Here is an 18,514-nt window from a genome sequence, read left to right on the forward strand (position 1 = left end):
TAATAGTATTGAATTTGAATTATTTAATTTAATGTTACTGAATGTGAATTGTATAGTACTTATATTTTATTTTATTAGTATTGCATTTGATTGTTATCGTATTGACATGTTATTGCTTGAAATTAATTATTTAATGCATTTTATATATCTTCTAGTGTGAAGGGTGTCACCCAACACTTCTCAGTGTTTCAAAGACATTTGTGAGGCAGAAATGTCCATGAGAGAGTTAAATGCCAGTCATGCAGTATATATCATAAACGTCTTGTTTTTAATCCTGAATGCTGATTGCTGATAGCCATGGTACATGAGACTATACCATTGGTATGACTCATAAAACTGAATTTGTGGGAACTGAATTAGAAATCTGAATGAGTACATCTGAAATAGTTGAAACCATTAATGCATTAAATAATTAAATTCAAGCAAAACAATTTCAATACTATGAAATTCAAACCAAAACAGTTAATTTCAATATGACCATTACAAATTGAAAATGTTATAATTCAATTTCAAAACATGGTGGCACATATATTACTCCATAATGTCCCATGTGCAGGTCACTTGGTATTCCTGATAACCCAGTCTAGGATTGGCAGCAGGTTTGCATGTCTATGCATTTACACACTGATCTCTCCATTCTGCAGCACATGCAAGAAATGTCTGCTTCTCTCAGGAATGGGGTTTGCTAGAGCTCATTTACAGCCTTTGCCAGTGATTGAGACATTGTTTGAAGGGTTAGGTATGAATGTGGTAGGACCTTTACTAAGGAGTTCCTAAGGCAACTCTTACATTCTGGATATTGGTGACTGTGACATTCGCTACCCAGAAGATTTTCACCATAAGGCAGTCAAAGCCAGACAGATTGTCCACTGCCCCCTAGAACCATTCTACAGAGTTAAAGTAGCTGGAGAAGTCCTAAAAGATTGTAGAACAAACTTTCCGCCCAAATCACCCTCAAATGTGTGGACTGGTGGAACTTTATAGTGGACTGTTATGGAAACTGAAATGCCCATGCCTTCACTGGATTAACTCCTTTTCAGGCCCCAGGTAACAGGGTTGTGGATCCTCCTAATGGAGTGTAAGGGAGGGCCCAAAAACACCAGTGTAGCAAGTGATGTTGCTACTCCTGACCAGTAAGAGCCAGTTGCTCACCTAGTGGCACATCCCATAGAAAGTCACCAGAAGGTTTGTGCGAAACAGTGAACAACAAGATGTAGCAGTTAAGGTGCAGAACTACACCATTTAGACAAATCTACCCTCTTTGTCTCTCAGAAGAATGATCTGAATCCTCGGTTGAAACTACAGCTCTTCCAAGAAATTTGGATTTACCTCTGTGATCCAGCATCAGATCAACTTCAAGGAAGGTGCTCCAGTTTGCCAGAAGAGCTGTGGGATTCCATAGGGACTGCTGCCAGTGCTGAAGGAGGAACTGCGGGTGATGTTAGGAATGGGAGTCCTTAGACCATTCTGGAAGTAAATTATGTAACCCGGTTGTGCTGTTGCCAAATCTGGATAGTTCCTTGTTGTTTTGCATTGATTTCAGGTACAACAATGCCATTTTTAAGTTTGACAGATCAGATGCCTAGTATTGATTACCTTCTGGAGAATATGGGACAGGTCAGTTTCACCAGAATAAGGGCACCGGTTGGGTCAAGGGGCCTAGGAGCTAGCCGCCTTTAGGACACTGTGGTTCATGTATTAGTTTTGGCATTAAGGGAGCACCAGCCAAATTCCAATGAATCGTAGACCTAGTGCTAAGGGATGTCGTAGAGATAGATCTTGGCTGCTTACCTGGATGATGTAGAGATTTGCCAATCCTGTGTCGAACACACACACTTCACAGTCATCACATAAGCTGCTACTACTACTGTCAACCCCCTCCCTGGGGGATAACCTACCTAAAACTTACATAAACCTAAATGAACTGTATACCAGCACACTAAGCCGGTACTAGTAACTTGTGTACTTAGCTAAGATACTGCTTGCAATTCATGTCTCTTGTTTATTTATATATACTTTAATTGTTGCTCATATTACTTGTGTAATATTACTTTTGATATGATCCTATAAAAAAGTGCCTTTTTTGGGGAGGGCCTCTAAATAAATGTTTCATTGTTATTTGACACCTGGTGTTAATGTGGCATGTGATAAAAACAATTTAATTAGGTGGTTTATGGTCAGGGACATAGACAGTTAGGCCAAGCGGAGGGGTGGAGTGGCTGCTTGGTTGGTTGTTGAGGATGGAGTAATTGTCCATCAAAGGGATTGGTTTACAGGGTGGCACGCGCCATCTCTTAGCATCTGACATTACAAAGGACAGCTGCACCCTCTGTGGAGTAGCCTACAAGGGACTTCTGGTTGCTGTTATCATAGTGTTACAGATTCACATTGTAGTTAAAGGCCTAAAGAGCAACTGCCTGGGAAGGGTAATTCTATGAATCTATTTTAAAAAGTAAAGAAAACGTTTTTGAACATGGAGCCTAATTTAGCACACTTAGTAGATATTTAATCTGCTGTATTCAGAAAAACTTTTTAAACAGATGTTTAAACAATGATTTAGTCATTCAATTATAGAAAGTATAATGAAAATATAATGTTTCAAATCTTGTCCATTATAGAAAGTATAATGTTTCAAATCTAGGCCTCTGGCCAAACTATAAAGAATTGTGGTCTTAAGCAAAGAATAAATACAATTGAAAATGAGCTAAGAAAGAAACCGCTTGTAAAGTCTATCATTTTTGGTAGTTCAATTAACAAGAAATCTACTTCGAATATCACTGCATCGTTTATGTTATCTCGGATGAAAAATCACAGAGTCTTTCAAAACATCTCGGACGGAGCGCAATCTCTCAAATTTCAAGTGCCAATCGAACAGACGGGTATTTTTTTCAATCCGACACTGGGTGTTGGGATGATGAGTTACATTTAACTATTCCACGACTTTTCCCAACGGAAAAAATATTGTTCAACATTCAAAACGCATTGCATACTGTCTAGTCGACATTATTGGCTATATGGACAATTTTTGACAAACGTGCGCAGAACGGTCCCAAATAATTGCACTCCGAAACGGAAGGATGAATACATTGTAAGCTGCTGTGATTTATTACTAAAACAAACTCAACAAACCTATTCCGCAATACTGTGTCGTTGAGTTGCAACATTTGCGTAATTGTTACATTCGCCATCAATGTTTACAGTTAGTCGGGAGATTGTTTTGTAATCACGAAAATGTGCTAAACGACTCTCGCACCGGAGTTCATGCATAATTCATGAGCGACTGCTGACACAGGCGTCTTACAAAAGTTGAGTTTACAAACTTTGGGACGGGAGCGGAGTCCGGGCAGCAACAAGATCTAACGAAACTGGCTAAGGCAACGGGAAAGTAGCCGACATTTGAAATATATTTTCTCATGAAGGGATATAGTTTAGTGTTTTCTATCTAACACGAGTTTGACGGCAGAAAGTTTAGAACTATTTTTGTCCACACAGAGGGGGGTTCATGAAAGTTTCCTGAGAGAAGCCTATTTCAGAGGGCTCAACGTTTGATCTCTCTTCGCCTCGATTTTTCCCCCCGTTTTTATATTTTCTGTATTACTCTGTAACCTTGCCACTAAGCCAAAATGAGCAACACACTGCAGCCAATGCCAGGACAACAAGTTATCCATGTCGCGCAGGACTCTGATACGGATCTTGAAGCGCTTTTTAATTCGGTTATGAACCCGAAACCCAGTTCATGGAGGACAAAACTTCTACCCGAGTCTTTTTTCAAGGAGCCAGATTCAGGATCCCACTCAAGACAGTCGAGCACCGATTCGGGCAGCCACCCGCCCAGGCTTACGGTGCAACACGTACGATCACATTCCTCACCCGCGTCCTTACAGCTTGGATTGGGAGCCAACCCAACTCCAAGCCCGGTACACCACTCTCATATCCGGCACCAGTCTTTCGATGTTGCCGAAGAGTTACCTCTGCCCCCTGGATGGGAGATGGCCTACACGTCCAATGGACAGAAGTACTTTCTCAAGTAAGTTTTTATTTATTTGTTTTTTTAACACAGATGTAAAAATCCAAAGCAACGAATAAACGAAACGCTACAAATATTTTAGAAGTCAAATCAGTGCGAAGCCTCACGTCTGAGGTTCATCTTTAAAAAGTTCACTGCAAAAGCAGTAACTTGTGCATAAACAACAATGGCTTTGGATCACTGCTGAACGAATGGCCCCTTTGAGCGCCGTGCGGACAGTTTGACTGAATACACTGTTTTTGTGTCCCTGTTTGGCGTTGTCAGCTAAAACCCTATAATACCACCTCCATATTCACACAGGTCTAACTCAACACGTAATCTGTCGTTGACAGATTCTCGTGGATAGAAAAAAAATTCGAGAATCTGTCAAGGCCCATGGACAACAGTGTGAATAGTTTCTTTTTAGATTTATCAGACGCTCTTATCTAAAACGACTTACGGTAGGGATTGTATATATTTTCATAATTTCTCATACTGGCCCTCATGTGGGAATCGAAACCACAATCCTTTCGTCACAAGCATTAACATATTCTGTGATGACTGAGCTACACAGGACCCTACAGCAGTAGTAACTCACAAATTCTGGGTCATGAAGTCAAACCTCACATACATTTTCCATAAACAGATTTGACTAGTTATAGTACTTCCAACCGCTGAACATGTAAAATAAATACCAGTAGTGATCCATTTGTTCGAAAGATTTCTACTCACTTTAGAAAATAGTTCCCTTATGAAGAAAAAGTTAATGATTGTTTCTAAACGTATCTATCTTTCTGTAAAAAAATTGAGAGATTTTTTGAAAGGCATTCAGCATTTAAAAGCATGATAACCAGCGAGATTGTAAATGTGAATGGGGAAAAATTACTGGCTGTGTTCACCTACCAAACCTTACAGAGGGTGCTGCATATGAGCCCCATAAGGATTGCACAAAGTAATTGCTTTAACTGGGACATTCATATTGATTCTGTGTACTGATTTTTTTAAATGACACTTGATTTCACAGCGACAAAGTAAAAGTGTGTGTATATTGTTAAACAAACATGAAAACAAAAAATTGCTTTTTGGCAGAGGAGAAGGTTTGGCGGAGAGTTTTCTTTTGTGAGGGAGGAGTCTTCGCTTCCTTCCTTTTGTACAACAGTAATCACAATTGTTAATGGCATTCCCTCAGATGTAAACAGGAAATGACAACACATTATAGAGATATAATTTTACTTCTGGGTAACTAAGATTACTCACTACCTAATGCTATATATCAGTGTCAGCGTTTATTTTAATTTTTTTACGTTGTTGTTGTCCAGTTATAACCTATCTCACTATGTGATGGAGTTCCTAACTAATCAATGACCTTAATCAGTGAAGTACAAGAGAAGAGTTAACCTGCAGATACCTGGTCCTTCGTAGAATGGATTTGACACCTGTGGCGTTTGTGAGCCTCAGGCCTACTTGTCTGTGCTTGCAGTGGCCCACCAGAACACTTTGTCAAACCTTTCACATAGGCTTTTGCATTCGGTGTGTTTGCTAGGTATAAATATAACAATATTAAACAGCACCTGGCTCTAGTACGCAAAATGTATGGTTTGCAAATGGCAGGTTTTCCTATTCAGTCAGTGAAGTATTTCCTTGTGCAATGTCATCACAGACCACCTTCAGACTAATAGGTTGTGCAACAGCAGTGAAGTTGTCTTTGGTTTTGTTCTCTGAGCCCCAGCCGGTTAAACCACAATGGTTGTATCTTGTGTTTGTGTATATCTAATCCTCGCCCACGCACAGAGACAAGGCACCATTACAGGAGATAGGGAGATTAATTTCACACTGAAGTGTCACCAAGGCCATATCTATGACCACCAAAATACTGAGGCAGTGACTTGAAGCAATGCCTCACCACAGACAGGAGAAGGTCCATAATTCAAATTGTTCTTTTTTTTAATTTATTTTTATTAGGAAGCAAAAACAGAATATTAAAATCATTTACAAAGTATGTACGTTGAATAATGATCTCTTGATCTCTTGAACATTATCTCTAATTTATGCCAAGAGAACAACTTCGGTTCTTTGATCATTTGAATCAATATGAAACAATCCCAAGATAAACACTGAAAAGTTAATCACACCTGTGAAATACATTACAAGAGACTGGGATTTATCTATGGGCAAGTCACAAAGACCGACTATAACTTCTGTTCCAACTGCCTGTCGCTTTAAAAAAAATTAATCGATACATTGTAATAAAATGTAAGATTGTGCAACTTTTAAAACTTAGAAATGTCTCATAGAGCCTGTATATGTAATTAATGTTTCATAAAAATACCCACATTCTCGACAATGCCTGAATGCTGTGAACAAGCAAGTATACTGATATTCCACACCTATTGCAAAGTTTTTGTCAATTAAAAATGTATGTAAACCCAACATATACAACAGTTCACACCAAACAAGATCATTGTAGTGGCTAAACCTAGTGGTCCCTCCCAGTGATGTGGGAAAGTCTGAGCATGATTGAAATGTCTAGGCTACATTTTTAAGCCAATATCTGCTGTTTCTATTTCCTCCACACAGCCTCAGTCTTACTCTCCTCCATCACCTCAACTTCTCTTTCCTTTTCTGTGTCTCTTTTGTCTCTTGCCTCCCCAAAGTTTAGCTTTGTTTGATTGTATCTTTACTCATCCTCTCTTTGTCTCAGTCCAGAAAAGAAACTCAGTATTAGTAACTAATGAAATACTGTGAAGAAAAGTCTCACAAATATAATTTTACCCTTGTAATTCACTGCAATTCAGTCAAGTTTATGGATTGAGGCTCAATGTTAATTTAGTTACATTAAAATGCATCTCGCTAATTATGACCACTGTCAACTTAAGTTGGTTTGCGCAGCTTTGATATAAGCCACTTTTCTTGTTGTTTCAGTAACAAGTATCTATGTTTTCATTGAAGCCAATTTGGTTAGTTAATGTTAGCTAGCCAATAAACTAGCGAGGTAGCTTAGATGATAAAAATATCACCAGAATTTAGATGATTTCTAGAGATGAATGACCTTGAACTAGTTACACTATAGCTATTTTCAAAAAGCAAAGAACAGAAATGTCACTAGCTATCTATCATGCATGTCTTGTTCATCAGCAGTCTTTGACTAAGTTTTCACATCTACTCCCACATTGCAACTTCTGTTGACTCTTTGTCAACTTGAGAAACAAAATGGACCTGTCACTGTGTGCAAGCGTCTTTGTTAAGAGGAAGATTTTATGAAACCACAATCGCGGCCTATCTGCCTGGCTTCATATAACCACACACAAGTCGTCACAACAGTGAACAGTCAAGTCATGAATTCTACAAAATCTTTATTTTTTTAATTAATTTTTTTATTTATTCTGAGTTAAAAAGGAAAACAGTGGACATGAACTACATTTAAGTGTCCTCAATGGTAGACGCTGGTCTGAGTGTCACTGACCATTCACCTCTCATCTCAACACAGAAGGAGTACTGAAAGTGTGTGAGAATGTGTGAGGCCATATCAGTGTGTCAATCAATGAAGGGTCTCTGCTATGTCACCTGCTACCCCCACACCTCTGAGCCCTCCTCTTGTTCCCTGCTAAGAAAGTGATGAACTTACAAGTGCAGAACCTTTGTCTGCTGACTCATATCTCTTCATCTGTAAGTCAGTCTCAATGTAAATGAGAGTTTGACTCTTGACTATGAGGAACGAGACGACCAGGCAGACCCATTCTTCCCTGCCCCAGGGGTCAGCATGGCTAGTTGACCCTAGGCAGAGGTGTGTGTGGGTGTTGGGGGCAGGAGTCGGGTCAACTCAGCAGGGTGCCCTCTAAAAGGGCTGTAATTATAGAAGGTGTGAGAAAACACCCTAGTCTCCACACAGCCTCAGGGCAACAGAGGCACCTCTGCTAAAACATACACATTCACTTGATCCACTCTGCCACACACCATCCCTCTCTCATACGTCCAATCCCTGATTATTCCATTCATCACAGTATCAACAGCCCATCAAGAAATGAGCCTAGCGCCATTGTCTCAGAGAGTAATCCATATCAGTTTAACTGTCTTGAACTCCAACTGACCAAGTGAAACCATGAATAGCAATGCAGTAACTTTGCTGAAAGTTTAACACATACAGTATACACTTTTCAGGCAAAAGTGGTATTTTACTTGTGAAAAGAACAAGGCAATGTTTGTATCATACCCGTATATTTATATCCGAAAAAATCGGCCCAAATTTGGGAGGTGTTAAAACAATGGAAGTTGTTAATGCATTTTCTGTAAAACAAAGCCGATAACCATTCATGCAGACCCAATAACTTTATTTTGGTTTCAGATTTTTTTTGAATATCCAGGAATCATGGCTAGGGTCCTATTCAGATTAGAACAGTTGTTATGACAACAATTTCATTTAAATTAAATGTACGTAATATGTAAATACAGTTTTGGACCTACACTTGAGAACATGTCACACTCTTGGCAACAATTTGAAAATATGCGCATGCAGCGCCTTGCTCCGTCAGAATATGATATGGCAACCGGGCTAGATAGTTGACAAACTTGTTTAATTAGTTCAGTTTCTTTAGCTATTTTCACTAACTGAAGTTTGATCACAGGATCAACAAATGATTAGTCACATGGTTTCAAATCAATCTTAATAATATAAAAAAATACTTTGTTTTTGTTGTTTTTCAGGTTCTTATCAAGCAAAAGCTAACAAAACTATTCCACTTATAACACTTTTTATTTTATTTTAATTGCTTATTTAACATGAAAATAGTTATTGGACAAAAATCCAAACAAAATGATTTTATGGACCGGTGGGCTGAATTTCTTAAGTTTGACCATTATGGAAAGTAGCATGCTAACTATGTAGCTGAGCCAGCCAGTCCAACTTAATATATAACCAGTACTGCGCATGTCGTTGTAGAATGTTAATTATTGAATATGTTACACCATAGATTAGCTAGCTAACTAGCTATTACAGAGGTAACTACAATTAGTTTTTACCTAGTCCCTTATCACCTGCTGCTGCAATGTATGAAACAGATCAAAACGTGCAATAATTTTGGGGGGTACATTATTAAAGACTTCCTAGTGCAGTCTGATTTATGTCACTGAAACTTAGCCCCTTCTAAAATATCTGCTACATGTCAACGGGAAATGTCCTTTAACCACCACTCGTGACAAATTCACATGAGCTACACATTCGTGTTTAGACCTCAGTAACCACACAGAGTGCCTGTTAGGAAAGTGTCCCACTCAACCTTGAAAGATGGCAAGTGACAATTATCTAATTATCTATGGTTTATCTAATGATTTGTAATGTCTAGGTAACATTTTTCCATGTTTTACCTCCTACCCATTTCAGATAAATAGCAGACATGATAATTAGAGGGGTCATCATCTATGATGAATGGACGCATGAGAGTGGACAAGTGAAGCACAGGAATTTGTGACTGGTCTGGTTTTAACTGCCCGACTGGTCTGTACTGCCTGACTATGGCCTATACTGCATGACTAGGACTGGTCTGTACTGCCGGGCTCTGTGACTGGTCTGTACTGCCTGACTCTATGACTGGTTTGCACTGCCTGGCTCTATGACCGGTTTGTACTGCCTTACTGGTTTGTACTGCCTGACTCTGATTGGTCGGTACCATCTGACACTGACTGGCTGTGTGTGGCTGGTGTACACCATAGTGCACTCAAACTCTTCATCTCTCTCCATTTAGATACACTATATAATTGTATATCCACATTGTGTAGACTGTATGTATTCTGCTCTTATGTTGTGAGCCACTAGCAGCACTATTACACCAACCAAAGTTGTCAGAATGCGCAGACATACTTTCTGTGTCTGTGTTGCCTGGCACCGACTGGCTACATGCTGATCCTCAGGAGAAATAGCCACGTCGGGAGAACAACCTCAGACCACTGATCAGGAGGTCTTGGCTGTTCATTAGCCAGATAACTCCCCACAGAAGGGGGAGAAGCAATGGTGTCTGCTGTGCTTGCATGTGATGATTCTGTAATGGGAGAAAAACAGAGGTGGGAGTATGAGATTTGGAGAGAAGGGGGCGGTGAGTTGGAGGGGGAGAACAACAGAGAGAAAGAGATGGTGGTAAGAAGGGAGTGAGGAAGGGGGAAAAGTGTGGGAGGGCGACCCCAGGCTCCAGGAACAGAGAGTTAGGAAACCCCAGGCTCCAGGAGGTGTCTCATCGTCCTCCTTTCCTCGATTTGGTTCCCAGCCGGGGTTGAAAACATGCCTGCTCTTGCTGAGTTTTTCACAGTTGGCTCTGTCACCACCAACAAAGCTGGGAGCCCTGGCCTCACCGCACCCTGCAATTAACCAGGCAGGAAAACAAAGTCAGCCTGCCCAGCCCGGAGCTGCTGGATCTGCCAGTTTTACTCTAAGACTAAAGCATCCATCATGCCTCCTGTCCTGTCTGCTGTTAAACTTTTTGAGACATGAGACATGTTTTCTTTGTTCTATTCCTGGAGTTTTACTCTTCGTTTGAATGTCCCCAAAAAGGATGGGCTAAACAATATATTCAAGTCAAATTATAAAGACCTGGGTTAAGGCCTTAAAGGTTTAAGACTGCAGAAAATAGATGTGAACCTTTGTTTGGCTGATTGAAGCCTGTCTATACATCGTTAGGCTTAGTGAAGTGCAACACTTTTTTTTAGTAGACAGATTATTTTCTGCTTATCATTTGTTTGAAAAATTGCTGCTTGAGACCATGTCAACAATTTAATTTATATAACAAAATATTCACAATGACAACAAGAGGTATCCACCGTGATTATCTGTTGGAAAAGTGTCCCATGTTACCTTGAAATGGAACATGCAACAATATTGATATTTTCACCTGTTTGTACTAGAAAAAAAATATCTCAGACACAAAACTGGCATCAAGTCTCTTTCATCAAAATACAACGATTGTAGTGTAAGAACGCTCTTGTAAGGGGTCCTGTGACTCTGTGCTCCAACTGGCAGCTGTTTGTTTTACATACGCTGAGAAAAATTTATCAAGCTACAGGCAACATTAGAGAACAAAAATAAAATTTTAGAACTGATTATTTGATGCAGGTTGCAATAATTAATCACATTCACTGGGGTACGTTGGCTGGATTTTAAAACAATGAATCAGCTATCAATAGATGTAATTTGCCATAAATTGACAACATCCAGCTAATGAAAACCCTGCTGCAGTGAGTACAGTACATTCTCATAGTATCTGACATATCATGAAGGGCAGTGGTGTTCCACTGTGTATTCAAGTAGTGGTCTAGTAGGATGTACTGAAAGTGAGTAATATTTCTTCACAGTCAACAGGTTCAGCACAACAAAAGTCCATTATCCGTATGTTGGACTGACTAGCTTTTCATTTTCAGAATTTAATAACAGAATTATTACTACTTTTATGCTTTTTTTTTCTCAAACTACCAGTACCCGTAGCCAGGGTTGGACCCCTTGTCTTTCCTATAGGCCATATGTTTGACAATGACAATTTTTGTGCTTAGTACAATTGAGAGTCAAGAAATTACAGCAGTGTTGAGTTGAATCTCAGTCAGGATGAGGGGATTGATGCCTTGTCTCACTCACTCAACATCCCCATTTTCCCGTTTTCCCATTTATCTGGCTGGAAACATTTCCAGTCCCATTCCAATGCCCCTACATTCCTTCCTGTCCTTTGTAAGGGCTTATTTACGTGACGAGTAAGAGAATTAAAGATAGACTTATCTTGGTTTGTGTAATCCATTGAGTTTGAATTTAAACCGGCATGATTCGAGATGTACCACGCAGGATTTTGTCTGTCAATCTGTGGAAAAATCGAGCTGTATGCACACCTCACACCTCATTTATACAATTCCGGCAGAATTATCTCCACACTTGCAAAACTCAGCGGGGGCCCTAATGAAAATGTGGCACGCCTCCTTGGAAGGTGGCGTCTAGAGCTATCCATATCTGCAAGTATACACAACAAAATAATCTAGCGTTGTTAGTCTTATTCGATACGTCTTGGAAAATGTAGTGTAATGCAAACTAACCCCAACAGTAGTGGATTGCAATCTACTGACTCCCTTCTTAGACATCCACCCCCACTAGCACCAGTGTTCCAGTCAACCACTGAGGTTCAAGGCTCAGCAAGAGCTGTCCAGCTGGCTTCAGTAGGCCGGAAAGCGTGCTTTGTGGGAGGTACAGAAATTCATAGTTACGTGTTCCTGGTCTGTGATAACAAAGATTGATAAAGAGAGAAATCTAGATTATGATAGAGAGAGGGAGATCCCTGTGGGCGGCAGTGTCCTCCTCCGGACGGGAGGAGGGAAGTGATCGACACAGAGGAGCAGGACGGTTGGCAACGTTTAGCTGTTTAGCTAACAATCTCTGTCCCTCTCTCTGCACGGGTCCGCTGGGTTAGTTCAGAGTTTGAGCTTGGGACTGAATTCTGGAGAGACAAGCCTGGTACACCTGAAGCAGGGGTACCAGGGGAGTCAAGCCAAAAGAAAATGGAGGGGAAAAAACAATCATGTGAAACTGTACAGCTACTTAGGGAGACCGTACACACATGAAGCGTGTGTTCGACATTCGATGTTGGGTACAGGGTCTTCAAAAGGTTCCAAACAGAGCAATACAGCTATATGTTACAGGTTGAGTTTTCTTTAGCCAACATTTCATGGCAGGTTTCATACATAACGCTTGAAAAACAACTGTCATATTCTTATTGATGGGATTGTTTCTGTGTAGAGTCTGATCTATCATTGACTGGCCGATACTGTAACGCTGCCATTCTGTTTTTGATTCCAGGTATCTCAGGATCTGGCTGCAAAGCTTTTCCCAGAAGTGTGTCTTTAATGCTGATACAGGGGCCTCAACAGACTGTACCTTTAGCCATTGTCATCATCCAATCAGTAGTTTAGTGATTTTATAACCAATATGTTTTTAAGGAAATCATTTTAACCGACTGTTTGATCCGCAGGGTCTTTGAAACTGCCAGCTATCTGCCTGTTGAATACCAGGTGCAAACCACAAACATGCCTAGATGGCCCTTGAACGGTGTATTGGAACTCCACTGCTTTAATCATTTGCTGTTAGTGGGTTGTTTTGGACAAAAAGCTGATTTAATCTGTGGTACTTCAGTCCCTTTAAAGTAGATCTGGATTAAACAATCTGTTTGAAGCCCAGAATACTGCTGATATCAAACCAGTAGGGGAATGTGTAAGGAGGGGAGTGGTTAATAGCATCACTCAAGGGCTCTGTGATCGCCACGCTGGGTTTGGACTCTGTGGTCCTACATGTTGGCACAACCTGTTCTATGACAGTGGCATTCAAATTTAGATTTTCCAAACTAGAATGGCTGGCACAGTGGTAGCATTCTGCACCAGTCATTCTAAGGTTTAGCCAGAGCCCTCCTTACCAGCAGCAGAAGAATGGCTGGTAGTGTGGCAACAGTTGTCGCCATTAGGACCGAAACCGGTGTCCAGTCGTTTTGACCAGCCTCAGATGTTCTGCCCCTGGATGCATCACAAAAAAGTCAGTAACCGTTAGTTCTCTTCCATGGAGGCCGTACTCTGTTTGAATCAGCTATGAGCCACCTAGTTGTGACATTACATATTCAGTACACAGTGAGCCAATTGAATCTCTCTGTGGTCGGTTCTTGAACTGTTGTTTTGGAAAAATGTAAGAGCCTCCCTTCTCCTCCTTCCCCCTGTCGTCTTTCTCACATAATCTGAGCCGGAGCTAGAGGCCCAACACCAGGGGCCATGACTCTCTCTGCTCTAGGCCACAGGAAGGAGGGGCGAGGGGATGGTTAGGTAGCCCTACAGAGAAAAGGGAGTAGACATTCCAACCCCCCAAGGGGCATGATAAAAAACAATAGCCTGTTCCGCTGCAAAGAAACAGCCTGTCTGCAACACAGACAGATCTGAAGCCTCCGGGCCTCTCTGGAACAGCTACAACAGATGTTTGTCAAGAGTGGCAGCCAGGCAGTAAGGCAGCTAGCTGAGCAAGCATGCAGACATTCTGGATACCTCTGCCTCTCCTTTTGTAGATGGCAGAGATACTCCAAGGTACTATTCTCTTTGGCGGTGTCCATGCTTGATCCACTTCCTGTCCTAATATGTAAGACAAGCAGGAAGACCTGCTTGTTTGGCCAGCCGGGCGTCCGGGCCTGATTTCCACTTCTCTGCTGCAGATGGGGGCTGAAACAGGACAAGAGAGGCTTTGTAGACCAAGAAAGCTTCCCAGATCCAGGGCCTTGCGTGCCTCGCAAATATAAATTATATGAAAGCTATTAAAGTTGAAGGAAATGTCATGTGGGCTGAATTTAAAACCAATGGAGTTTTGTGGCCCTGGTCTGTTTCTTTCTCTGGCCCTGAATGTGGGAGCAGGGCTGGCAGAGGTTACTCAGTTGGAGCTGTCTGGGCTTGGCAAGAGGAAAATTCTCTGCACGTCCAGGGCTCTCTGTTTTAAAGGGACGGGAGCGGCTTGGGTTATCTCAGCTGGATGACAAAATGGCCGCTTGGATACAGCCCAGTAATAGGGCAGAGTGTAAGACAAGGCTGTATGTAGTATCTCATTTAGTGAGTTCAAACAGGTTGTGCGGACAAAGTGAACATGTTTCGTTAATCCAGTTGGTGTTTTGAAGTGTTAGCAGTCAAGATGAAGTATTCATGAGATTATTACTTGCATGTGTACCCCCCCCCCCACCCAATGGAGTGTAACACTTTGAATGTATGGGTCTGTTTGATTACAGAGAAGGAGAGAGAGAGAAAGAGACATGTTTGGGTGATAGTAATGAAGTTAGCCACAATAAGGGGAGGAGGGGGTGGGTGGTTCTGTTGTGTATATGGTGCTCCTGTAGTTCCTTTCCTGACACTTCCACCCAACAGTTGAGGGCACCACTCTGTCTTCTCAATCGATCTCTGACGCAGATAACCAATCCATAGAAACTGCCCAGTTATTTATTGACCGGGAGACACAGACCGAGCCTGGGCATACGTGCATGTCTGGGATTTACTGTCCCCGTGGGGACCACATTTCCCCACCAGGCCAGTAAAAAAGGAAAGTCAGACCTCATAGAGAAGTTTCGCTGGCTCCCACAAGAGAAAATCCTATTTTCGGTTAGCTTTATAATTTTTCTTTCAGATTAGGGTTAGGATTGGAATTAGGGTTTGGATTCAGGGTCAACATTTTTCTGGCATTGGTTAAGTTTATGGTAAATAGGATTCTGGGTGAGAATATTTTGCTGCATGCCTTACTGTGCGCGTGTGATACCTGACCTTCCCTGGCTTCTCTCAAGGACTTGTCCTCAGGCTGCCTGGCCCCAGGGTGGGTGTGTACTTGTGCGGAAGTTCAGGAAAGTTCTACACTAGCTGTGTGTGTGTGTTTGCGTGATGTCTCATGGCTGTATGTGTATGGCAACGCTGTATGTGTGTGTTTTATGGTGTTTAAATAGAGAAGCCGGTCCCTGTCACTTCTGCGCCGTGTGTGTGTGTGACCTTAACCAGGAGGCCTCTTACGGGAAGGCAGCTTAACCCTTCATTGGAGATGCTCTGCTGCTTCTTCTCCAAGCACACTTCTGTGCCACGACCAGCAAACACACACCTTAAATTCCAAAGAAACAATGTCCCCTGGATTTCCCCCTATATAGTTTTGTTTTCCTCCCACCTGTCTGTATTTCCATTCCAACAGAATGTGTGCATTGGCAGTCTTATTGTCTTGTTGTTTCTGTATATCTCCTATTTACAGCGATAGTGGGAAATAAAAAGCTAGCGCCAGGGTTTGTACATGGCACAGTGGAGGTTTGTTTTTAGAGGCTTAATTGTACTTTTCCATAGACTACCTCACCCAGACTACCTTGTATATTAAGCAGTTGAAAGAGATGCCGCGGTCCACAGGATATGGAGCTGGTCATTTCCTGTTATTTTGGAGGGAGAGTACATGGCTGTGGGGGATTCATAAGGCTCTCTTTAGGCTCGTACAAAGTAAAAACAATAGATATGACTTGCTCACTTCAAAGGTACGCACAGCACGGGTGGAAAAAAACGCACAAATACACTGACGCACTTACCTAACCGAAAACAAGATACTTGCCCCTTTCCACTTGACTTCCTGAAGATGGTTGTTGAGCCGGAATGGCAGCAACGAGTCTTACAAAAATATAGTCTACTGCTGAACAGCCATTTACGTAATCTGATTACCCTTCCACAATGCTCCTGTATGCCATGCCCACTAGCATTCATTTGCAATGTCATATACATATATATATATATATATATGGAGGGATTGATAGAGCAGTGAAATTGAATTCTGGATTCCTTGTCAGCCATTTCCCCCCAATATGGTTTCGAATTAAGTTCAGACTGTTTTGATGGGGTGAAATCGATTGGGTGAGATTGATAAAAAAATATTTTCTGATTTCATTGTTTAATTTGTAACTCAGATGGATTAATAACATAACAAGGTTGAGGAGGTTGCGGTTCCGGAAAACATTTGTTTCTATAATAAAGAACTGTATTCAAATGTTTTTCAAACATATTTCATGTCATTTTACATTGAAAGGACTGCTACTTTATCTGGAAATCGGAGACCAGTCTAGAACAAACTTTTCATAAATCCATCAATAGTCTAAGTATACGTGTGTGACATTGAACAATTACAATAAATTGCCTTTCAGAACTTTTTGGAAAAAGTGAAAAGATTAGCAGCTTCATGGACTCACCATTGTTGTGCAGCTCTGTTACTGGCAATGGCCAATGCACTTGTCAAAAGCCTCTCTCTCTTGGTTAGAAAAGGTTACTGTTTACTCATTGGCCTATAAAGTTTCTAACATGTTTTCCTTGCCTAGAGACCGATTAATCAGCCTTTTTGGCATTAGGCCTTTGCCTTACCAGTGATTGCATTTGAAACATTGGGAAAGGCCAGTTTTTAGTTGCTTGAGGTTTACTGAAATCTTTGCTTCGGGTTTCAGACTGTAGCCTACTGTTATGGGACTATACTGTCATACGTACTCTGAAATAAAATAGTTTCATCACAGCTTCTTTGATATGTTTCTGACAATGTAATGTAAACATGCCATAGGGATGTAAGCTCTTTCTCAGTTTGAAATAGAAATACAGAGCGTGAGAGCTGTAGTGTCATTGACCACAGTTTCTCTGACTGTCTGTGTCTGGGTGGAGCCTGGAAAAATGTCTGTTTAAAAGATTTTGAGTTCACAATATGGGATCAAAAGGATTCTAACAATTTAAAGGTCATGGAAATCTAGAAAACTGTCTCCATATTATCAGACTGCCAGTAATCGCTGACACAGAGCAGTACTTCGCTTGTTGCTTTGCCTTGGTTTTAGACAGACCCGCAATTCCAAGGCCACGCACTGTCTGCCTGTGAGAACGGCTGCCTCTTCCAGATACCAGAGCTACCAGTCTGCATGATACCCAAGCATGACATAATTGGCTGGTATTTTAGGATGTTCAGCTTCTGTCTGTTCTGTGGGATCAGGAACATGGATTTCAGGGTGGATCAATGTGTGCCACACGTGTGTGTGTGTGTGTGTGCGTGCGCATGCATGCGAATATTAAGCATAGCCACCCTACGCATTGAATGAAATGTCAATCATATCAAGCGTGATTGAATACTCAATGCCAAGACCCGTTCCCCCCACCACTTGTAAGCAAGCAACATTACATGTATGTGCAAGATGGCCATACCACTATATGTCCAAGATGGCTGTACATCCAGATTAACCCAGCCCCTCCCCTCTCCACTGCAGCCTATTCATGGCCCCAGGAATGTGAGCAGCAGCTATGTGGGCGTATTGTTGTTTTCCAGGCAGAAACAGGCTTCAGCAGCCCTTTCTGCTCTCCTGTTCTATACCACTGGCATTTCATTGACCAGTCACCATGCCCAGCCCACTAGATGTATTGGCACAAGGGTTTACCCTAATTCACCATCTGCGTCATGAGCCGATGCGGTGCTCAATCACTGGCTACATCGGCCCACTCGATGGCGAGGCCGACCAAAGTGTGAGTCTAATGCCAATTGTCCCCCCGTAATCACGGAGACACCACGGTTCCTGGGGAGGAATTTGCTGCGCGTCTGATCTCGGTCGAGCGGAATGAATGGCGCCACATTCCACTCTTGACAGGCCAGAGTTGTGAATGGTGCCGGTCACTCACTTTGCGGCTGCTGGCCCAAATAGAGGTTGTCTTCTATCACGGCTATCAACCAATCAGCATTCCAGATTCAGCGCACCCTATATATAATACCTTGTATATATCAGAACCGAGGATGTCCATTTCAGAACCGGTTCTGATATAATGATGGTCACTTGGATGTTCCATTCTGGTCCATTGCTGCAGGGGTTATGGTTTAGTTCAGAGTTAGGGTAGGAGTTTAAGTTATGGTTTGGTGTAGCGAAAGCTTTTACACACGTCAAATGTCCTGTCAGAGCATGCATCCTTTTTTGAAATATTAGCTCTGCCCCCACGATTGAGGCAGCC

General features: G+C 41.7%; 1 protein-coding gene across 3 annotated transcripts in view; it reads left to right on the forward strand.

Moving 5' to 3' along the window:
- Nucleotides 1-3,130: 3,130 nt before the first annotated feature.
- wwtr1 (WW domain containing transcription regulator 1) overlaps nucleotides 3,131-18,514 on the forward strand; it is a 47,228-nt gene continuing 31,844 nt past the window's right edge. Inside the window, exon 1 of one of the 3 annotated variants that reach the window (XM_020044305.3) lies at nucleotides 3,131-4,027. In XM_020044305.3, the coding sequence (XP_019899864.2) occupies nucleotides 3,624-4,027 (404 nt within the window). In that variant the 5' untranslated portion in view covers nucleotides 3,131-3,623. The remainder of the gene's footprint in view (nucleotides 4,028-18,514) is intronic. The other 2 variants (XM_020044304.3, XM_010905772.5) reach the window with 2 other exon arrangements.

Source organism: Esox lucius, chromosome 8 (assembly GCF_011004845.1).
Source record: "Esox lucius isolate fEsoLuc1 chromosome 8, fEsoLuc1.pri, whole genome shotgun sequence".
Classification (NCBI taxonomy): Eukaryota; Metazoa; Chordata; class Actinopteri; order Esociformes; family Esocidae; genus Esox; species Esox lucius.